The 24,242-nt window shown below is 30.1% G+C and overlaps 5 protein-coding genes across 10 annotated transcripts in view; 1 reads left to right on the top strand and 4 right to left on the bottom strand.

The window, feature by feature from the left end:
* Positions 1-514: 514 nt before the first annotated feature.
* On the bottom strand, positions 515-4,354 carry LOC130444310 (uncharacterized). The gene is made up of 3 exons (XM_056779388.1): positions 3,954-4,354; positions 1,354-1,508; positions 515-1,295 (listed from the first exon to the last, which is right to left on the bottom strand). Exons 1-3 carry the CDS (start codon positions 3,977-3,979, stop codon positions 1,144-1,146), a joined length of 333 nt encoding a protein of 110 aa, XP_056635366.1. The 5' UTR covers positions 3,980-4,354; the 3' UTR covers positions 515-1,143.
* Positions 4,355-5,016: 662 nt separating this feature from the next.
* Positions 5,017-11,948, bottom strand: LOC130444087 (cAMP-dependent protein kinase catalytic subunit 1). Its single transcript, XM_056779074.1, has one exon. It carries the CDS (start codon positions 11,626-11,628, stop codon positions 10,567-10,569), a length of 1,062 nt encoding a protein of 353 aa, XP_056635052.1. The 5' UTR covers positions 11,629-11,948; the 3' UTR covers positions 5,017-10,566.
* Positions 11,949-12,783: 835 nt separating this feature from the next.
* On the bottom strand, positions 12,784-13,612 carry LOC130443935 (40S ribosomal protein S13). The gene is made up of 3 exons (XM_056778835.1): positions 13,487-13,612; positions 13,197-13,324; positions 12,784-13,135 (listed from the first exon to the last, which is right to left on the bottom strand). The coding sequence occupies exons 1-3, from the start codon at positions 13,507-13,509 to the stop codon at positions 12,831-12,833; spliced, it is 456 nt and encodes a 151-aa protein (XP_056634813.1). The 5' UTR covers positions 13,510-13,612; the 3' UTR covers positions 12,784-12,830.
* A 405-nt stretch (positions 13,613-14,017) lies between these two features.
* LOC130443777 (ubiquitin-conjugating enzyme E2-17 kDa) lies at positions 14,018-15,931 on the top strand. The gene is made up of 3 exons (XM_056778599.1): positions 14,018-14,412; positions 14,821-15,106; positions 15,162-15,931. Exons 1-3 carry the CDS (start codon positions 14,369-14,371, stop codon positions 15,285-15,287), a joined length of 456 nt encoding a protein of 151 aa, XP_056634577.1. The 5' UTR covers positions 14,018-14,368; the 3' UTR covers positions 15,288-15,931.
* A 1,137-nt stretch (positions 15,932-17,068) lies between these two features.
* The window catches only part of LOC130443776 (uncharacterized), a 31,552-nt gene continuing 24,378 nt past the window's right edge, over positions 17,069-24,242 (bottom strand). For 3 of the 6 annotated variants that reach the window (XM_056778593.1, XM_056778594.1, XM_056778595.1), the window contains exons 10-13: positions 23,750-24,180; positions 23,439-23,687; positions 23,196-23,378; positions 17,069-21,442 (exon numbers count right to left, since the gene is read on the bottom strand). In XM_056778593.1, coding sequence (XP_056634571.1) covers positions 21,265-21,442; positions 23,196-23,378; positions 23,439-23,687; positions 23,750-24,180 — 1,041 coding nt within the window. In that variant the 3' untranslated portion in view covers positions 17,069-21,264. Of the gene's footprint in view, positions 21,443-21,707; positions 21,781-23,195; positions 23,379-23,438; positions 23,688-23,749; positions 24,181-24,242 lie in introns of all 6 variants that reach the window. The other 3 variants (XM_056778596.1, XM_056778598.1, XM_056778597.1) reach the window with 2 other exon arrangements.

Raw genomic sequence — 24,242 nt, forward strand, 5'->3', positions numbered from 1 at the left:
AAAGATTAATTTCGAAATATTGAGTGCAATTTGTCGAAAATGTCGCTTTTCTCAAGTAAATTTTACATTTTCCAGTTTTTGTAGTAGTTATAATGTAAAAAACACTACAGCTGATGGAAATAGACTTTCCGTATCACACTCAAGCGGAAATTGACTCCCAAACAAAGAAAAAAACTACCAAAAATGTTACTGAATATTAATTTTGAATTATCGAGTGCAATTTGTCTCCTACCTAGAGAAAAACTGACCAAAAACAGTAATCAAAGATTAATTTCGAAATATTGAGTGCAATTTGTCGAAAATGTCGCTTTTCTCAAGTAAATTTTACATTTTCCAGGTTTTGTAGTAGTTATAATGTAAAAAACACTACAGCTGATGGAAATAGACTTTCCATATCACACTCAAAGATTAATTTCGAAATATTGAGTGCAATTTGTCGAAAATATAAATTTTCTCGAATAATAAATGAAAAAATTTTCTTACGTACTAACTTTTTTCTTAAATTCTTGTTTACACACACACATACATATATAGATATTTGTAACATTTTTATAAAAGCGATAAAAAACTATTTTTTTTTTATACAACACGGAAGCTTTGTACTATTTTTTATTGTTATAGATCTTTTTGTTAAAAACAAATAAGTTTTATCAGTGTATAAATATATATTCTTAGAATAAGAAAAGAAATTTATTATTAATAATTCGAGATTTAGTAGAAAATAATAAAAAGGGCAGTGTTAGTTTTAATTATTATTATTGTATGGAGAGAAATCGAAGTGGACGTGACGTAATTTATATTCGAACCACGTCATCTGCAATACCTCCCACCGCTTGATATGTTCGACAAAATTTTTTTCATTTATCATCGAGACTTTGTAGAATGACCAACAGACAAGAAATTTTTCCTTTCTAAATTGTGCAACATCAACTAAAAAATTAAATGCAATTTTTCTAAAATTACTCGTTATATGTAAATAAAATTCATGTCGAACGCCAGGGACGGTTTTTCATAATATATCCACACAACTAGACCCTAACGTCACACATTATTCAATTACATACATTTATATATATATATATTTATAAAAAAAACGTTAGAAATTGTTTTGAACACAGATTTTTTTTTAAATAGAATTGAAACTTAAGCTTCTACTTCTGCGTCTGTTTTTGCCGATTCCGTTGGTTCTTTTTCGTCCAACTTGGCTTTCTTTTCCGGGGTAGCAGTTTCTTCTTTACCTTCCCCGTCGGTGGCGTCATTAGCTGCCGTCGATTTCCTTTTCACAGCAGGTTTTTCTATAAACAAAAACCGAATCGTCCTTATCCTGTCACCTTCAACTGTCATTTTACTTACCTTCAGATTCTTCGCGTCCGTTCTTTTCCGCCGATTTTTCGTCGCCGTTTTCCTTTTCGTCTTCGTTTTCTTTGACGTCGCCATTTTCGACCGTTTCCGGTTTTTCCACGACCTTTTCCTCCTTTGTTTTCTCAACTTCCTCGGTGATTTCAACGCTTAAAAAAATATTACTTGCAAAAATTTTTGCTACGCCCATGTTTTTATAAAAATAAATTATCACGAATCGTGGGAAACTCGATATATATTTTTAGACGGATCATCATAAAATTGTTACAACGTAATTTTATTACATACAAGAAAAAATATTTCCACTAGGTATATTTATATGCCGACGTATCATAATTCTTATTTTCTGTGTCATAAATACGATAATTTTTTAAATAAACACATACACGACAAAAAACAATTTTTCCTTCAACTCAAATAACGCTAAATAATGTTAATGAGAAAATATATTTTCAACCGTAAAATCAGGTTATAATTTTATAGAATCGAGATTATTAAAATAGCTTCAATGTCTAAAGCGTTGTTGCCAAATTTTCTCTACAAACAACACGATTCAATTTTCTATATAATTTTTAGATAAAATTCACAATAATTTAATCATACAATTTTCCAAAATCAATCAAGTTATTATTCAAAAACTGAACAAACACTTAAAACCATCCCACATTCCAGACTTTTTAAAAGGAGTGGGGTTAACAGATCAGCTGTAAACACTGGAATCCCCAGAAATGAGGACATGATAGATCCCAATAGACAATATGGGACCAAACGGACCTATCGGAAGGGATTTGTGATTGGGAACGTCCATAAACCACGTAGTTCGGACAAGAGGGAGGAGGTTAGTTCAAATACTACGCTGAGCCACGTGACGCAGGAGAGGAGGTATTAACAGATGAAATTTTGTTAAAAAAAAATGATTTTATTTGGAGTACAAATGCTTCTTTTTCAAGAAGAATCATGAATACATTGTGAAAAAATAATTCACTGTTAATAAATTAATTTAAGAGTACATAGCAACTGACAGGGGGGAAGGGTTACGGAACAGGTTACGTGGGAGGAGCTCTAAAAGGAGTATAATATGACCACGTGGTTTATGGACACTCCCTAACGCATTATTCATGGTAAAAAGTCTTTATTGCTGTCAAGTTGTGTCAGTAATCGACTAAGAAGGTTTAAGAAGTTAAGTTTTGAATATATGGTCGTTAAATGGAAATGCAAACCATCAAAAATTTTATTTGGAGAAATTTGGAAATTATTAATAAAAAAAGCCGTTATAAAGTCGACAAATCGTGCGGGTAATAAATTTTTATATCAGTTCGTGGAAATATAAAATATCTTATCATTTCCGGTGTCGATTTTAGCTATATATTAGAATGAATATACATCCGAAACATTTTAATTATTGAACAACAGGAAATTTATTATTCATCCTGTATATTTATTCAAGATCCGTTTATAAAGAAACAAAAGAACACCTAAATATGAAACTGAATTCACGTTATATATTCACGTGAATGTGAAGTAATAATCGAAATGAAAAGTTGGTTAAATAATTTAATAATTTATACGATTTCGACAACAATTGCATAAAGTTCAAAGACACTACAAGAAACTAGAAAATGATTCGATGCGTAACAACATAACGACCCCTTATATCCGGTTATTGTCATGCCATTGGTTTCTATACTATGAACAAGGTTAACATCAGTGCGACAGCCGAATGTTTTTCTAGATCATTTAGAAAAACTTATTTTCATAAATTTTATCCAATGGAAAATTTTGAATCAGTTACTTTAGTTTCTATCGCGATTAAAATCTGCCAAATACATTAAATTAGTTTTTATTTTTTTGGCAAAATGCCTCCGAACTATTTCACTCGTGAAAATAAACTACTGAAGAAAATAATAACTGAATATAGACTGAAGAATTTCCATATTAAATAAAAAATCTCGACTTTATTTTAAGATAATTATGAAACTAAAATATAGCACGCCACTGGTAATATCTTGTAACCGCCAAAACTTACAAAAATTTAGTTTACATTTAATAAATACAAACGATCGAAAGTAAGAAGCCTCGAGTTTAAAACTGTAATTAACAACTATATTCCTATTGGTTATTGCAATAATTATAAATACAGAAAGTGACGTAATGGGTTATACTTGGTTGTTTGAATACCGGCTTTCTAAGGAAAAAAAGAAAAAATGTGTTTCCCAATTAATAAAATATGATTTTTGAAGAGTTTTCGAATATAACTATAACTAAAAAACGGAAAGAAATGTATAAAATAAACCTTACTTTAAAAGTTTTGCAAATTGTATATCGGCGTGCTTTCAAATATGTAACTATAAAAAAAGTTTACATACAATAACCTGCAATTTCATAACTTTCAACTACAAATGTATTTAATGATGTATACTTTTTCCTTTTACCCTATAAACTAAACATATTTTAGCAAGTTATATTACTCGTGTTATTTTCTCTCCCGCCATTTTAAAAACCGCTAACCGCTGCCGCCCTGGATACTACATTTTTTTCGTAAACTCACATTTTAATATCAAGAATTGCAAAAATTATTATATACAATCACTTACCTGGACTTTTCTACTTTGTCAGTCATCTTTGCTGTTTTTTAACTGTTGATTTACAAAAAAAAAACGACAAAATCGAAAGCGTGCCACACTATGTACTTGAAAGATTTGGCGAGGTCTTTTAATCGGCGTTGTCCGTTAAGTGTGTCAATCGATGATAGCGCTATCCTCTTCCAATGCTCGATAGAAAACAACGATAGAACGAACGCTTTCTGCTGTTCATGTTTTTCCTACCTGAATATTAGTTGTTCCGGTATCAGGTAGAGATAGCTCTCGGCCAGTAAGAACTCTCTAGACAGAGATAGAATGTTGACGTTGACAGATATAAGTGAATCAACAGATTGGATTATGAGAATCATTCGTTGTAGAGGGGATTCGAAGAGTGGAATTTTACCTTCAAGCCGTTTGCACCAACATATAAAATTTAATTAGAGGTCGTTCAAGTCATTTACACACGATTAAATATTCAATTAAATTTATTTTTCTTCTTTTTATAGAAAACCTCGCATACTAATAATGGTGAGTCTAAAAAAAACTCGCAAATATTTGTGATGACACATCACAAAATTGGATATTGGAGGGGAGTACGGGGGATGATGTTATTATTTTGTTATTGTTTATTGCAAAACTTCAAATCCATAACTATACCTCTGGATAATAGGATTTTAAATTAATTTTTATTAAACTGATAAGAAACATAATAATTTTATCATAGATTAACAATGTAAGTTTTACTTAATATAATACAGGTATTGTTATAAAAACATAATTTAATATAACTCATAAAAAAGAAGAATTGTTACGTCGAAATAACACGATGTATTACACTGAGAAAAGTTTTTTATTCTTACAATGTCATAAAATATGTGTTTAACTTAGCAGTATGAAATAATTAAGTTTTCATGTGATATTATGAAAGTTGACGAAAATCTTAGGGACAAACAAATATTGTTCCTTTTTAATGTCTATACATTTGAAATTAGGGAATATTTATTTTTCTAAGTGAAGCTTGTTCTTTCAGTGTACTTCTTATATGCTTTTTTTGATGTAAGAAAATGTAGGAAAGGTCGGGAAATGAGGTTTCTAATATCTACTTTTGGTTATTACAGTGAAAAAAAATGAAATTATACACACATTTATTTATAAAGCTAATTATATATTTCAATGTATCACATAAGGCTACAAATTTAAAGCTGATTTATATTTATATATATTTTTTAAAAAGGAGCTACTGCAGATTTATCGTAAACTTTTTGTAAAGTGTTTATTTCTTCTTTTTAGATAAATAGTTCGAAACGAATCAATAAACACTCGCTAAATAGAATACTTCGGACTAGTGAAATCTATCAACATTTACATAACCAATTAATAAGAAAAATAGAACTTGACGATGTTAATTTTTCTTTTAAAAATAGGTTTCTATATAACTTAAATGATTTTCTGTACACACCGATCTTTACTTATTTTTTTTTCTGCTTAGTTCCTACTTTTCTTATAATATCAAGTCGATCTGAGTGAACTGATCCAATTTGACAATTGACATCTTAAAAAACATAAGATTTATTTCGCTACAACGTGGCAACTATGTAAAACACGTGTCGTATTCCTGTATACTTATACGTAAGGTATTGACTCATAGGTAAAATATTTTCAATATTACGATTAATGATATGATATTTTATTAACGAAATATTGAATGAATTGAATATAAAAGTCACCGAGACCGACTTTTTTGTATCTTTTAAATAAATTCAGATCATATCCTTAAATTTCTTTGAAACAAAACACTGACAGACTACCACATATATAGTAACATAATAACACGTAAAAGATTACCTGAAACTAAGGCATACCAAACATTTGTTTTTTACAATAATATTGTAGGAATTTCGTAAAATTTGGGGGGGGGGTGGTTGGATGAAAATGGAGGAGGGATACGACACAGTAAATTTTATACTAAAACTAAAAAATTCTCATTGTCATTTTAAAAATATTCGATAAAATAGGTACATAGAAATACTTGTAGTACTTTAAAAGTCAAGATATACTCGAGGGCTTTTATCAGATATTATTTTTAAATTTATTATGGAATTATATGAATGATCATAAACTGGAATTGTTAAAAAATATTTTTAGACCAGGGTAGAAGCCTTTGAAAATAATAAAAAGTGAAAAAAAAAATAATAGTACGGGCGATATGTGGTCGGTAAGGCAAAGGGGGCGTGTTTTTAAGGGGAAAAACGATTTCCGGTAAAACTACAAGAGCTATGGAAAAAAGTTAAATAGCAAAGTTGTAGGTAATAAGAAGATCTACAACTTTTGTATTTATACTTTTCTCACATAACCTCAAAATTCATGTGAAAAATTCAAAAAACCGAATTTTTCGTTTTCAATTTTCATCTTTTACAAAAAACATTTTTTTTCACGAAATTTTGTGAAAAGTTACTTTTGTATGTCCCATATACAATGTAATTTATTTGAAATATTCATTTTTTCACGTTATTTTGACATAATATCGAAATATCGCCATAATTTTGAAACGAAAATTATCCCCTCATTGTAACAGATTTTTTAAAAAAATTGGGGTGTGTTTTATTCGTTGAAATCTCTATTTTCTTATGGTGTAAAAAAATATTACCATCACCATGGTAAATTTTCACAGAAAAGGCAAAAAAATTCGCACACGAAATTTTTTTCAACATTATGTTCAGTTTTTAGATATTTATTAAAATATTTCACTTTAATTACTTATATTTATCGATGTAACATGGAATCTCACATTTTTTGTGTAATTAGAGTGGAAAATTTTAATAAACAACTTAAAATTGTACATAATTAAAAAAAATCTTTTTTGACTTTTCATGGAAATATTTTTTGGATCCATCCAATGAACAAAAATCTCAGCGACTTTTTTTTTTTTTAACTTATACCTTGAAGGGAGAATTTTCGTTTCAAAATTACGGTGCTTTTTCGATATAATGTCAAAATAACTTGAAAAAATGAATATTTCAAATAAATTACATTGTATATGGGACATAGAAAGGTAACTTTTCACAAAATTTTGTTTAAAAAAAGTTTTTAGTAAAAAACAAAAATTAAAAACAAAAAATTCGGTTTTTTTAATTTTTCACATAAATTTTGAGGTTATATGAAAAAAGTGCAAATACAAAAGTTGTAGATCTCGTCATTACCTACAACTTTGCTATTCAACTTTTTTTCATAAGACTTGTAGTTTTGCCGGAAATCGAGAAAAACTGTTTTTTACCTTTAAAAACTCACCCCCCTACCCTTCCCGACATCAAATCACCTGTAAATTATTTTTCCTTCCAATTTTATTATTACCTCCTCTTTTATCAATATTTTTTTTTATTTTGAAAACTATCAACTCCGGTTTATTAGTAAAAACGTAATAGTGGACTATAGGAGTGTTGACGTCACACACCGCCATTGTTAGGGCATGTCAAGGATCACTTTCCAAACAAAGTTTTTACTACGTCGATCATCGTAAACATATTAAAATATCTTCTAATACAAAACACATTACCATATTATACAACAATAAACTAATTGAACATTTTTTTTAAATAACTTTAAAGACACACACTACCTCACAAAATTTGTTTCGAAAGTGGACTACAACAATATGACGGTAGTGACGTCACGCTCCCTATCGAGTCGATCACATTGTTGCCAGATTTAAAAATTCTTCCTAGCTGTTTTATACTAAGTGAAATTGAATACTCACAATAAATAATTAAAAATACATTTGATAAATAAAAAAATATGTAGTTTTAGTATAAATTTATCCATGGTAAATTGCTTAGTTTCTTAAAAATTTACTAATTGAAAGACGTGAAGCATATTTATAAAGGCAGCCATATATATATATTTAACTCTATGATATTTATCTAATTTCTTAAACCTAATAGAAGATATTGCGATAATTTGCCCTAAGGTAATGCCTTACTTTCACAATGATCCCCATTTGGTACCTCTGCACTTATTAAGAACTAAAAAAAATGAACAAGTTGGGACACTATTTAATGTAAATAGTGCAAAATATGATACAATATTTACAATAAGTAATAAATAAAATTGTTTGATATATTTTTTATAGAATATGTGTATATCAACGTGCAAAATTGTATTTTTTCCTTTCAACAAATTAATTCACAGAGTTTGTTATTATTAGGAAATTTCCCATAGAAAATTATAGAATAAGACCAATTCCTTCTGTTGTTGATAGTAAAACGGTACACTGAACAATATTAATTCCATAATATAGAAACATCTTAGTGCAAAAATTGATTAAATTTACGAAATTTCGAAAAATAACTATAAATATACAGAAAGCAAATATACGTTTCTGTATAATACAACTATGGACGACGGAAGTAGTTCCGCCATCTTGGCTACATTCGTCACGCAACTAGTTTGTGCGTCATGTATACAGTGGAGTGTTGAAATGCAATTGAAAATAAAGCTATGAAAGAAATTCGAGTTTTGTTAGTGAAAAATCAAATATATGTAAAACAATATTTTTTTTATAAAACGTCTATCAGGATTCCTGTACGTCATACTGTATTGCTACTGTAAATAAATATTTTCCAATAGATAATCCATATTTACAACATTAGGGAATTAACCTTTTGATCTTAATCTATAAATTATTGGTTGTTTTTCAAAGTTTTAATCCAATTCAAAGTTGCATTAATTAAATATTTCATCCTGAATTTTAAAATAATTCAAAATATTTCTAGAACTTGATGTACATCCCTCGTATTGGTAATTAGATAATATCCCATACAAATGACTTTTGTAGTATTGTAGAGCTGACAGTGAATGGCGAATTTATTTATTACAAAATTTTAGTTTGAAAATTATTTTTTTTTTCTTCATATAAGTTCAAGATAAAATTGCATCATTTTGAAATTTTAATGTTACTTTTATTGAGGGATTTCAAATTTACCAATTTTAAATATGAATTTTTGAAATAATGAAACACATTGGCATATAGGAGCGTTCGTTTGAATTGACTAGAAATCACGCCCTATACGAAATTCGATGATTTTTTTATGACAAACGGAAGATTTAAAAGAGGTTAGGATATTAGACATGTTGAAAATAAATTTCTTTATTGATTGACTGCACGGAGCGATAGGAGGTTTAAAAAACAAACAGTCCTCGTATATACAATTTGTTCAATATAGAAAGAAAAAAAATCAGATATACATTGATTATGATTCAATTGAAAATTTCAGTGTCGATACTACAAGTCGAGTGTTGATTTTGAAGATAACATCATTTGACAACATTTTCAAGTAGTTTTTTTTATATTGAAGTTATTTTTGTATGGGTCAAGGTCTTTGAGCTCAAGTTTGAGCTCTTAATTTCAATTTTAAGTACTTATAATTTGAATATGAACTTTTTTTTTCAAATTTCTAATATGCACTTTTTGCAATAACGAAAATCAATTCGATGGACCTAGTGGGGAATTTTGTGCTCTTGGAAATCGCTTTAAAGTTTTTTTTTGCGTAACTCGCACTGGAGAAAAATTTTTTTTCAAAAACTGTGCTTTAACGACTACTATTGGCGAACCGGTGCTCTAAAGCGATTTCAAATAGCATCAAATTCCCCTAAAGATAGAAATTTGAAAAAAACATGCATTTCAAATGGTAAAAATTCACTTAAAATTGTTATTAACAGTTTAAACTTGACGAGAATCTTTTTTTCTGAGTGTAGATGAAAATTTTTAATTTAAAACTGCTAATATAGCAAAAATATAATAAAAAGATAAATAATTCACGTTAAAAGGGACATCCATAAATAACGTCACAAGAATTTTGGGATTTTTAAACCCCTTTACACGACGTCACAAGTTTTCACATTTTCATAATCCTCCTGACTCGATTTTTCACTTAGGATTTTTGTTGAAACATCTAATAAAAGCAACATAAAATCCACATTTCGGTGATAAAAGTTATAGTCCTTTCATTCATCAAAGTAATTCCATCAAATTCCAAAATAGAAGAAATCAAGAAAGAGAATAAATTATAGTCCTTTCATTCATCAAAGTTATTCCATCCAACTCCAAAATAATAGAAAATAAGAGTTATAGTCCATTCATTTGGGGAACTAAAAACTCTACAATTGACATGTGACATAATATATGGATGCTTATAAAGATATTTTGATTGTACATTAAGAAAAAATGAAATTTAGAGTTTAATATATAAAATAGGTAACTTTGAAACTCCGTTATAATTTTTTTTTGAAATATACCTCATGATGGCAGTAACCTTCTACGGTAATTATATTTGATTAAAACAATAATAAAAAACTGAAGTTACTACAAAAATTCTACCTCGAAAGCTAAAATTGATTGTTATATTCTATTCTACATCCTATTAACATCCCCACATTAGCAAATTTAAAATATTTATAGGTTTATTAAGGAGGTAATTATTTTTTGCATTAACTCTAGTTTTAATAAAATAGTACAGAGGACCAATCGAGCAAGCACGAATCAGTTATTGGAAGAGCCCCTGGCAGCAGTCTGTCACTAGCCTGGGACAGTGGCAAGGCTACTTACATAAATTATTTCATGATAAACCATTCAGAATTCGGCGAATTCTTTGGCGCATTTTTCAGTAGAGGAGATGCGCAAGGCTTCTTCTTCGTAATCGTCGAAATTACTAGTGTCGCCTGGTCCTTTGCATCTCGGTATAAATGGAGCTTCTATCTTCTTTTGGAAAGTGGAAATCCAATCTGTGGAAGCGAACCATTTGTGACCTTTAATATCGTTCACTCCCGCTTTTAAGTTTCCGTATCTTTTTGTTAAATCGACTTGTAGCAAATTACGGAGTAGATCTTTGAGATCTGAGCCAAAATGAGATGGAAAACGAACTTTTCCAGATACAATTTTCTCGTAAATCTGTATAGGTTGATCAGCGAAGAATGGAGGGTAACCGGCTGCCATTTCATAAACTAATACTCCTAGAGCCCACCAATCAACAGCTTTGTTGTATCCCTTACTGAGGATTATTTCTGGAGCGAGGTATTCAGGTGTACCACATAACGTCCAGGTACGACCTTTGACTTTTTTGGCAAAACCAAAATCGGTTACCTTAAGATAACCCTGAGAATCGATTAGTAAATTTTCTGGTTTCAGATCTCTGTAAATCAGATCTAGATAGTGGAGATATTCAAAAGCCAACACTATTTGAGCTGCATAGAAACGCGAGTGCGGTTCGGAGAAACGGCCGACTTTACGAAGATGAGAAAACATTTCACCGCCAGGCACATATTCAAGCACCATATAAAGATTCGAATTGTCTTTGAAATGGAACTTTAGACTCACGAGAAATGGAAAACTGATGGCTTGTAGAATCCGCTTTTCGTTTAGAGTGTGCTCCACCTGCTTTAATTTCACCACTTTTTGTTTGTCTAATATTTTCATTGCATAATATTCTTTAGTAGGTTTATGCTGCACTATCATAACTCGGCCGAACGAACCCGTTCCGAGGGTTTTAATTCGTTCGAAATCATCTAGACCTGCTGTATTTGTCGGATTCCGCTTCCACTTTTCTTCAAAATCTTCTTTGGCCTGGTCCAGGAACTCCTTTACGCTCTCCGCTGAATCTACTTTTTTGTTCGCCGTAGCGGCATTGTTGCCCATGGTTTGTACTTTTAAGCCTTCCAGGGCTCCGACTTTAATAGTACACTCCGCCTAAAGCACCTAGTTTAGCGGAGGACACGAATGTCACTAATACTACGATGTCAACACACCTTACTCATCTTAATTTTTTAAGTCTACTTTTATTTAATCCTTAAAATTACGAGATTCCACACTTTAATTATGAAATATTGAAAAACAACTAAATTTATTATTACAACGAAACTATTCACGATTAGAATGACTTTTAAATATACTTTGGAACCTTAATTGTAAAATGGCCGATGACTGACGAGCTCTGTTTTCTTGTTTTATCCGGATTGATTTCGCACCAAGAAAAATATGAAAATATCGTCACGTGATTATTAAACGCCAATGGCGATACGGTTACAAATCGCTTAGAACTACTTCGAATTCCGAGTAAAATAACTAAACGCACCATAGAAAAATTACACTTTCAAGTTATATAAGAAGTTTTCTCACTCTTTTAACGCAAATAAAAGGAGATAACAAAAAAGCGAATTACACTTTCTAAACGTAGCGTTCGAATTGACGTTATAAATAAAAAGTCGTCAGTGACTCGCGCTATCTATACAAACATATTAATACTAAATAAAATTGGAATTTTAAATATCGATTATATATTGTGGTAAACAATTATATATTAGAATGATTAGATAAGGGAAATTTATTTAATTAGAGATATCAATATCTATCGAAACATATCGGATATTCATAACTTAGTATTATCGTTTTTATGAAATTCATAGATATATAATTAAGATAGTTCACAATAATTGATTAAATTAGAATGAGCGCCATCTAGGTGTATATACTATTAATTACGCGTCTGTCAAAAATTACCGGCAAATTTGATTGTTAAAATTGACGTACTTCGCACAAATATATTTTCTAAATAATTTTTTACTTAAAATATACCTCTACGGTGCATATTTAAGGTATTTTATCACAAAATAATGAAATTTCGAGAATTTAATGCAAATAAATATTTTTTCCGTCAGATTTAATGTGACTTTAATTCAAAATTTTGGGTTAATTTCTTGAAATTTGCGACTTTTTTGCTAATAGAAAATTGCCAATAAAGAAATTTATATAAAAAACTCAATGAAATGAAGGTTACAGGAAAAAAAAACTCGATTTAGTCAAAAATTTTTAATTTCTTTAATTTAATACGAAGCACAAACTTAAGCAACCAAAGCAGACGCCGTGCTTGATTCGTATTTCCAATTTGGAGCGAGTACACTTTTGGTTTTGTAGTATCTGGCCAAACGGTGGATACGCGATTCTACCAAAATCAACCTGAATTTGCTGTCTTTATCTTTTCTGTTACGTTCCAAATGTTTACGAATAGCTACTGCCTTTTTAATCAAATGATATAAATCTTCCGGTAGATCGGGAGCGATTCCCATAGATTTCATAATACGTAAAATTTTGTTACCGGAAACAAATCTTACTTGCGCCACTCCGTACGAGTCCCTAAGGATAACACCTGAAAGATAATAAAACACCAAATATAATCCGATAACGTCACGATAGTCGGAAGTGAATACCTATTTGGGATGGAGTCATTCCTTTCTTTCCTAATTTTAATATGTGATCTTTTACTTCCTCAGGTGTTACTTTCAACCATGTAGGAACGCTTCTTCTGTACGGTAATGCCGATTGGGCAATACCTTTTCTATAATAAGATTAAAATTTGTAAAAACGAGAACAATATAATTACCACATGGTAACATAACCTAAGTAATGTTTACATTAAAAACCCATCGATAATTGGTAATTGAACAATTTTTACAATTATTAAACGTATGAAGCTGAAGAAATTTAATAAAAAACTTACCCTGGTGCGTGCATTCGACCCATATTTAAATATTTGAAATTAAATTCACCACAAATGTACCGATTAAGTATTTGCCAAGATGGCTTCACGAGAAAAAGGATATTACAACGTTGTCAGGCTGTTTGATCAAAACGTATATCATACAATTTAAAAAAAATTAGATTTTCTTATTCCAAGTAATTTAACATAATTATATCGATAATCTTCGATTTAAATTACCAATAACTAACTAAAATGATTAAAATGTACGTAATATCTTTTGTGTACCCAAAAAAAGTTTCAATTTTTCGAATATTATATTGAAATATCGTGTGTTTGATGATGAATATATAAAAAAAACTATAAAACATAAAATCAAACGTTTTAGTCGAGAATGATTGATATAATAAACTATATATTATTTAAATATTTAAAAAAAAAACCTCAAATATCTAGAATTAGTTTTTACACCGGCAACATTGTACGCACTGACGTAAATATGAAGTTTGACAGATCATACAAAACCAATAGAATACATATTGAATTATTTTTATTGAATTCAGTAGATAATTATTTTTTTGAGTATACTGAAAACCATTGGTATCTATTTAAAGTGTATTCACACTTATTTAAAACTCACATTCAGTGCAATTGATATATAATGATTAAAATTTTACTGATAATTATCAGATTGAAATGATTCTTTGAAAATATCAAATGATGACAGAAAAACCAATAAAGGAGATTGTTATTTGACGTTTATGTCATGCAAAGTAAAGTATCGTGGGATTTGGAAGATAGTTGAATCTTTTTATAATTTGCAAATTTCCCGTGTCTCGTTGTAAATAAAGTTGTTAATAGATATATTTAGGTAGAACGTAGAAAAATAAATTTGAACCCATCATGTCCACACCTGCCCGAAGACGTCTTATGAGAGATTTCAAAAGGTTAGTGATTCATTGCTTTTCATTACCATCTTAATACTATAAGTTTTAAGTATATATCTTATGTGAAAAGGACGAGAATGTAAGGATATGAAATAGTTAGCTTAAAACGTTTAATTAGGATTACATATTTATCAAGTTATTTGTAACCGAGAAATAAAATTAGCGATGTTATAATTTCGAATGTAGTTATTTTAGAACATTCGTATAACAAAGAGTTTTTGTTAATTTATAGATTAGATTGAAATTTAAAAATTTAATTGGCTATTTTATGTTTGATAAACATATATCAAATGTTTAAGTAAACAATATATTTTGAAGGTTGTTATATTGTTTGGGAATCATTTATTTATTGAATACAAGAAATGTTTTGACTAATTATTATAAGCGAATTATATCTTCATATTAAAGATTACAAGAAGACCCGCCTACGGGTGTAAGTGGTGCTCCTACAGATAATAACATAATGATATGGAATGCAGTAATTTTCGGACCTCACGATACCCCTTTTGAAGATGGAACTTTCAAGTTAACCATCGAATTTACGGAAGAATATCCCAATAAACCACCGACAGTTAGATTTGTAAGTCATATGTTTCATCCCAATGTCTACGCAGACGGCGGTATATGTTTAGATATTTTACAAAACAGATGGAGCCCTACTTACGATGTTTCTGCTATATTAACCTCGATTCAAGTAAGAAATCGAAAATGTCATGTTTGAAAGGAATAATATCTGTTTGAAATTTCAGTCTTTGTTGAGTGATCCGAATCCTAATTCTCCGGCTAATTCAACAGCTGCGCAACTATACAAAGAAAATAGAAGGGAATATGAGAAGCGAGTTAAGGCGTGTGTAGAACAAAGCTTCATCGATTAGCATTTTAAACGTATCTGTCAGATTATTTATATACATATATATATATTTGAAACTGGTTCTTATTATCGTGCTTCAAAATTACAGCTACACCTTCCGCCTTTACAGTAATTAGTGTTAATCTTTTTTTTCTCTCTCTCTATCTCTCCATTGACTATTATTTGGAATAAAATTTATTTAAAACAAAAACGGCTTGGATCTTTATACAGGTATACCTCGGAAAGTTTCTATAGTTTCGGATCTTTTGGAACATCCTGTATTAATTTATATTTAATTTTCGACTGTTTAATTTTATGAAATGCAGGTACAAACGGTCGATTAATAATTTTTCGTTGGGTGTGATTAATATATATGTTGAAAAAAGATTCAACATAATTTAATTTTTTAAGGAGAATTTAATTGTAATTTAAACCTCCTTTTTAAAATTAGTCGAACAACAAATGAAATAGTTTTTTGTGTGAAATGTATTTTTGTATGAAGCTACTTGGAATTAATTTTTCGATTTTTTTTTTAATTATATTCTAATACAATTTTTTTTGTTTTTCTTGTATTACATCGCCCACTGTTTCCGTACTGCCTATTTTCAGTTTCATTAGGTAGTTAGATGTGTTATAATTAAAAATACTTAAATAAATTATTAAAATTGATTGTTTGTTTTTTTTTATTCCCGTATCTGCCCCGTTTAGAATAAAAAAATTTTTTGGCGTTTTCGAGGTTGCAGAATCCATTTATCGACGTTATTGTTAACTGAGGTCGCTTTGTAGCGTTCAATCGATAATGGAGGTCAAAAAGTTTGTCATCTATCATTTAGGGCCATACCGGCCCTGTCCGCCTAGTACTCCTAGAGAGGAAGGTGGGAGACTAGTAGTGAGTGAACTACCAGGCAAAATTCAAAATTTTCCAAAATATTTATAAACTTGATCAGAAATATAACCAAATAAATTACTCAATCAAAAAGAAAATACCAAAAAATTGAATACATAACCTCAAATACATTAAAATTCTGACGTTATCGCTTTATAAATTTGCCGTTGGTAAAATGTCATGTCAAATGTCACTCTTTTGGCGTTTTACCAATAAGCAGGAGCGTAGTTGTCATTACTGATTACTACTAACCACTGTTTTAAGAGAAAATACAATAGAGATAATATTAAAGATAGAGAGAGCGAGTACAGGGACTAATTCAAGCAAACCAGAACAACTTAGAAAGAGGGACACAAAATTCTGCATCTCTCTCTACTTTATTCCCATTGGATCACACTGACGTTGATGTTTTGGAAGGTGGGAACGCCAAATGAGAAGATTAATAAGTTGAATTTGATTGGCGGATAGAGAGAGGCAAACCTATACTCTTTCTCTCACTTCCGATAGTACAATCCCACTTACATGGTGTTCTCTCTAATTTTAATATTAACTCTGTGAATATTTTGGGTATTTATATCATTTAGTTGGTCCATCACTAAGAAGTGATATTTAAAATTTTTGTCGTTTTTTCGTGTGTTAAAATCTCTCTATAAATTCTCATACACTAAAACAATTGGTTGCCTATTTAATGTAGAACTATCTGATGCCAAGATGGCGGAGCTAGTCCCGCCCACTCTCGCGTAACATCTAAAAGTTGGTTACTTATTGAACAGCCCTCGTATTTATATATCTCTTGTGATAATTCAAAGTTAATTTTCGGAATAGAGGGGAAGGGAAAAAACAAAAGATTATTATTTGTAGCTGTAGACTACAACAACTGGTTGTCTACTTAATGTAGAATCATCTGTTGCCAAGATGGCCGCGCTAGTCCCGCCCACTACCGCGTCATACTAAAAAGTCGTTTACTTATTGAACAATACTCGTATTTATAAACGTGATTGTTTAAGTTAATTTAGGAAATAGGGAGGAAGGAAAAAAAACAAAAGATTATCATTTGTAGCTGTATATATATATATATATTTTTTTTTTTATGATTCATTTCTACAAGGTTGTTTTACATTACATGAAACTTATGGACTAAACGAATTTTGTTTTATTTTTTACAGCAAATGTTTATTTAAATGAAATAGGTGTTTATGGCACCCATGTATGAGGCGATGAAAATATTAAAATGAAGGAAAAAAAAATAATCTTAATATTATTATCGGAATATATTCGATCAGATCGTTCGAGAATGACTTTGGTAAGGATTATATACATCTTATACATTAAAAGTCAAGTATATACAAATAAATAATGACGAAAATGAAAAAAAATTGTACAGCCCACGACCATCGATTTATATTTTTCCAATCGGTTGATGAATGTAAGGAAATTATTTGGTTTTTTTTTGTTTTTGGTCATAGCTTGTACTGCCACACAAATGTCGAAAATTTACAATCAAAAAGGCCACCGTATCGAATATTTGGTAAATTTTACACAAATCACTGTAAGTTATATACGTTTATAATACTTCAATTATTAATAATATCCACTAGATATACAACAAGCGAAAACATTTTGAAAATTTACTATCACAATAAAGGGTTTCGATTATCGTATGCTCAGAAAAAAATCATTTCAAAAATTTTGAGGTTATGTCAAAAAAAATTGATGAAATAACGAGAAAATGGCGTCACCTATATTTTGAGGATATGACGTATAGACGTATGACTATTAATATAGTGACAAATCACAGTAGTTTTTGAGGTTATGTCATAACAAATGATGGGACAGAGGTAAAACAAGATAATTTACGAAAATAGTGACAGATTACAGTAGTTATGTCGTAAAAAATGTCTTAATAAAAAGAATATCTATGAATAAGCTGATAAATTAGAACGTTTTTTGCGGTTATGTCAAAAAAATGAAACAAGGAGAAAATGGGGTCACATATTTTTTTCGAGGTTATGACGTAAAAAAACGTTGGGATAAAGGAAAAATAGGGTAATCTATTAATATATAACAGATTACAAAAATTTTGAGGTTATGTCGTTAAATAAAGAGAAAATGGCGTCATTTATGAATTAATTGATAGACTACAGTAGCTTTTGTGGTTATGTCGGGAAAAAATATGGTAACCTATTAATTTAGTGACAGATCCCAATAATTTTTGAGGTTAGGTCATCAAAAATCATGGGATAGAGAAAAATGGCGTAATATTTAAAGATTCTGACAGTTCACAATAGTTTATGATGTAGAAACTGAACTAAAAATTGACGTCATTTATGACTCGATTGATAGATTAAAGCAGTTTTTGTGGTTATATCGAAAAAAACTTGATGAAACAACGAGGAAATGTCGTCACCTATTAATCGGTGACAGATTCTCAACAATATTTGAAGTTATGGTATGAAAAATGACGAAATGAGGAGAAAATTACGTCATCTGTCAATCGTTTCATAGATTTCAACAGTTTTTGTGGTTATGTTGAAAAAAACTTGAAGAAACAACGAGAAAATGTCGTCATCGATTAATCGATGACAGATTCTTAGCAACATTTGAAGTTATGGCGTAAAAAATGACGAAATAAGGAGAAAATTACGTCATCTGTCAATCGTTTGATAGATTTGAAAAGTTTTTGTGGTTATGTCGAAAAAAACTTGATGAAACAACGAGGAAATGTCGTCACCTATTAATCGGTGAAAGATTCTCGATAATTTTTAACGTTATATTATAAAAAATGATGGTACAAAATAACATAATTTTTAAAAATAGTGACAGTTCATAATAATTCGATATTTTGACGAAAAAATGCTGGAACAGAAGGAAAATGGCCTCATCTATGAATATATTTATGGATTAGAGCAACTTTTGAGGTTATATAGAACAAAATCTAATAGAACAAAGAGAAAATTGTATCAATTTTTTAGGTTATGTTATGGAAAAGTGTCATTTGTCAATCGGAGAACAGTTTACGTCAGTTTTTGAGATTAAATTTCGAAAACAAGACGGAATAAAGACAAAATGGCGTCATATATAAATATAATGATAGTGGTAGTATCGTAAAAACGCACAAAATGAAAATTTTCTTCTAAAATCTATTCAAAATGTTAAAATTATAATCTCGGCTTGTTTTATTCCATAACCAAAAATGTTGAACATAAAAGGGAAGGTGATTTGAGCTGTTAGGGTCGAATCCTTGGTATTCTGCAAATACTCGGTCCACGCCAGAAGCTCTGGTGTGCGAAAAAATATCAAACAAAAGGTGTGCCAATCCACAACAGATTTTCAACCCTTCTCGAGTTAAAATTCCTAGTGAATTCATTTTTTTTTCCAAAGCAGTTTTTGTATTGAATTCTAATGTAGTTCCACGTTACAGTTACACGTGCAAAGGAAAGGAAATCGGCGTGGCTGTGTTAATGAGAATTGAAATTACATTAGAATTCGAAGTGAAATCACATGTGAGATAATGGGGAAAGAAGAGGAAGGGAGAGGTTTGTTAGTAAAAAGTTATCCACCACCTCGTAATACAAAAACTAAATTTCTAATACTTGAAAATAAGAAACCCAACCACCGAGAATAAAACAAGCGAGATTTATTTGAAATCAACGATTTTTTTTTAAAATCACTCGGTATATGATGATGGTTTTCGAAAATTTATAGCAAAAATGTGGAAAAAAGATATTAGTGAAAGTGTTTTATTTTATAAACACTCTGTAACTACCCAAATCGTGTTAAAAAAAATGGAAATTTGTTTAGTTTCACCCGGTATATATTGCAAAAATCGCTGCAACTGCCAAAGCATGGAAGAATTTGGAAAAAAAAGAAACAAAATATTCAATGACTTCAATATCACTCTGTATATAATGGAAAATTAAAATTTATTCTTGAAATGCCCGGTATAATAATGTAAATATTACTGTAACTGTCAAATTTTTAACCATTTTGAAAATTTTGTCGAGAAAATGTGGAAAAAAACATTAGAGAAAGTAAAAATGAATTTTTATTTTATAACCATTCTGTATATGATGAAAATATCATCGATAACCTCTCTACTGCAACATTCGAGTCAAAATGTGTAAATATATTTAGTACCACCCGGTATATAATGAACTGTAACTGACACATATTGAAACAATTTGACAATTTTCCAAAAAAAAAAACATTAATCAAAGTCATAAATGAATTATTATTGAAAGATCACCCTATATATAATGCAAACATTGATTTTGACACCTTCTACTGTAAACAGAGTCAAAAAATTAAAATTTTTTCAAAAAAATGTTTTATTTTATAACCACTCTGTATATGATGGAAATATTATCGATAAATTTGTGTATTTATACATAATATACCATATTCTGTTCAAAATATATAATAAACGATATTTTTAGACTCACCCGGTATATATCACACTGTAACCGTCATATTTTTAATCTGATTCGAAAAACATGCGGAGAAAACGTGAAAAAACTTTTAGTTTAGACCCGCACTGTATGTAAAGATGTAGAATTTCAGATTTCTCTGTATCGAAATATTTTGCTGAACATACGAAATTACAATGGGACAAAGAAAAAAACTTCCTACACATTAAGTACCTATAATTTTTTTTTAATACTATATCACCGAAAAGGCAAAAAAGAATTAGTGTCTGAAGCCATTAATTATCATCACAATCAACAAGCAGCAACAATATGATGAATCTAGATCCTAATAACAAGTTACTTTTGAATATCCATGGTAGTATGTTACGTATAGGACGAGTCGCCACCATTACAAGAGCTATATGAGTAATTTAATCTTATGTTTAATAAAAAAGATTCTATTTATATGAAAAATATGCGTTAGACTTAATTAAAAATGAAATAATATTCAAAGTATAAAATTTTTGATTATGTCCGTGATTTATTACTTGTATGAGTATTGTATAGGTGGCGTCTTGTAAATAAAAATGGTCGTAATCATCACAAGTACAGTCTGTATAAAAATTTACAATTCTTCATTTACGATAAAATAAATCGAAATATTGGTAAATTTAACTTTATATTTAATCAAATTTTCGATTTATTTACAATCAGAATCGTCCTTTATCGGCGATAACGGCCGATCTAGGTACCAAACCTTTTTGGGTACCACGACAACACAGCAGCCATTTTTCGTCTACTTCCAAGACGACACGTAATTTCTCGCCTTCGTTGTAGGACAAATGGCCGCTTTCCGATGGTAATCGATGACTCACGGTTTTTACAATTCTAGAAAATTATAGTTTTTATATAATATTGAATATTTCTAATCAATTTCTTTTATTAATAAGCATATTCGTAAAATGAGATGTTAAACACGATTTAATAAATTCACGTAAACATTTTTGGCGAAATATGTAATACAGGGTGTTTTTAAAATAAAATAACGAATATTTTGTTTTATATATAAAAACACCTCGTATTGATGAAAATATATTATTACTTTTGTGATATTAATCGGCATAACACACGATATTGTTAAAAATTTACTCACTTAAGGACTATAGTAACCACCAAAAAGTCGATATGAGTCATCCAAGTAACGCGAATCAATTATTACCGTTAACCTAATTGCAATTTATACAAAAAAATTAATTTCCAAATTGTTTGTTAAACCGGATGAAAAAAAAAAAATAGTAATAAAGGCAGAAATGTATTGACATCCATTTTTTTGAGGTTAGATAAGTTTCAAAAATGTAGAATTCACTTATATACACATAGTTTGGTACACCGAGTACTTGTATATGTACAAGGTGAAACAAAAAAACATCTCAGCTAAATATTAGGAACTAATCAAAAAATAAAATTCCATTTATAATTTATATATATTCAAGGTGGATTCCTATTACTCCAATCGTATACGTATAAGGGGTTGCAAATAAACAAATCAGCTAAATATTGGAAACAAATAAATAATCATTTAGTTGTGGTACAAATCTTTAAAACTACATTCGGTTTATAACTTTGTATGTACAGGGTGAAATGTTCAATTATATATGTACGGGGTGGATGAAAATAAATAAATCAGCTAAATAATAGAAACACTTGAGTTGTGATACAGGGTGGACTAAAAAAACATTGGATAAATATTTAAAAAAACAAATCTTCGAAACCAAATACAATTTATAATTATGTACGTACAGGGTGGTTGAAAATAATTATTTAAGCTAAATTTTCCATGGAAATTCGAAGAAATAATTATTGATTTGTTATACAAGGTAGACGAGAAAGAGCGTATACAAATCATTGAAATTTAATTCGATTTATAACTATATATTTACAGGGTTGATTGTTTTTAGTCCAATTATAATCGTACAGGGTGGACGAATTTAAACAAGAGTTAAGTATTGGATAAAATTTTTTCAAAGAATCATTGTATCTATTCTGATACAGGGTGAACCAAAAGGAACGTCTCATAACTATATATATACAGGGTGGATTGCTATTAGTCCAATTATAATCGTACAGGGTGGACGAATTTAAACATGAGTTAAGTAATGGATAAAATTTTTTCAAAGAATCATTGTATCTATTCTGATACAGGGTGAACCAAAAGGAACGTCTCATAACTATATATTTACAGGGTGGGTTGCTATTAGTCCAATTATAATCGTACAGGGTGGACGAATTTAAACATGAGTTAAGTATTGGATAAAATTTTTTCAAAGAATCGTATCTATTCTGATACAGGGTGAACCAAAAGAAACGTCTCGGATAAATAATACAAAAAATCTTTGAAACTAAATTCGATTTACAGGGTGGACGAAAATAATATCATTCAAACAATTTAGAACGAAATAAATAAAAGAATAGGTGTACAGGGTGGATCAAATAAACTAATATTAAGATTTGAAGACTGTAGTAAAAAATAAAGTTGAATTTGTGTAGTAAAAGTCCAAAAAAAAAACTGAAAATGATAATTTAATCTTGATTACTCTGTGAAAAAACGAGATGATTAGTTTTTTGTGGCGGATATACTTACTTTGGTACGTTAGTTTGCGTTACGGGTCTTCTGCTCAACGAACTCGAAGCTGCCCTTCTGGGCGGGGTAATTTTGGTGGTTTTACCATTTTGTTGTGTCGGTTTACTGTACGGTAAACTGCTGGGTCTCTGCGGGTGTCTGACTATGTCGTGAGGATTGTCCAGTTGATCCACCCTACTAGTTCTGGAATAAACGTCCAATTAGAACCGGATCGTGTGAAACGAGCATTATCTAATTATTTACCTCGTATTTGGCGCGTTGTTTCTTTTCGCTGGGGAATTTTTGATATTAATAGCGACGTTTTTCGGTTGGGCGGTTATTTTCTTGCCGATTTTTGCGTTGGTAACTGGGATCGGTATGCCGGACGGTTTTATCGGGGATGTTATCGGACGCGGTATTTTCGATTTTACCGCGTGAGTGGGCGAAGACGGCGGGGATTCCAACGGATTATGTCCGCTCAATTTTTCCCATTTCTGTTGCAACTTTTTGAACCTAAAAACGCGACGTTTTATATATACATAGGTGACGGACGAAGAATTTTCGACGATATTTACCTTTTGCCGTTGATCGGTTTTTCGTCCGAAAAATTCGAATCGAGCGATTCCGGTTCGTCGTTTTTATCGATTTTAGTATTTTCCAAACTGTCTATATATTCCTCGTCTTCTTTTGCTAATTTATCGAAAGCTTGGTATAATTTCGAAGTCAAAGCGATACCAGACCAACGTTTTTTCGCTATATCGTTAATATTTTCGCCTAATTTGAAATTGGGGTGAGCCGTACCGGCGCTTTCGACGCACGATCTAGGTCTTTCTAACCTCAATTTCGATTTAGATACGGGTGACGTATTTATAACGTCCGGAAGCTGTGATTCTAACGGCGAATAATTTTTCACGGTCAAAACTTCTTCTGATTCAGAATTCGATCTCGATCGAGATACATCCATTTTGGTAGAATTGAATTGTTTGAAATTAGGAGACGGGGAATGCTAAAAAAACGTTTACACGTCGAATAATTAACTACAACATATAACATAACCTCGAATACGTC

This window comes from Diorhabda sublineata, chromosome 5, assembly GCF_026230105.1.
Source record: "Diorhabda sublineata isolate icDioSubl1.1 chromosome 5, icDioSubl1.1, whole genome shotgun sequence".
Lineage (NCBI taxonomy): Eukaryota > Metazoa > Arthropoda > Insecta > Coleoptera > Chrysomelidae > Diorhabda > Diorhabda sublineata.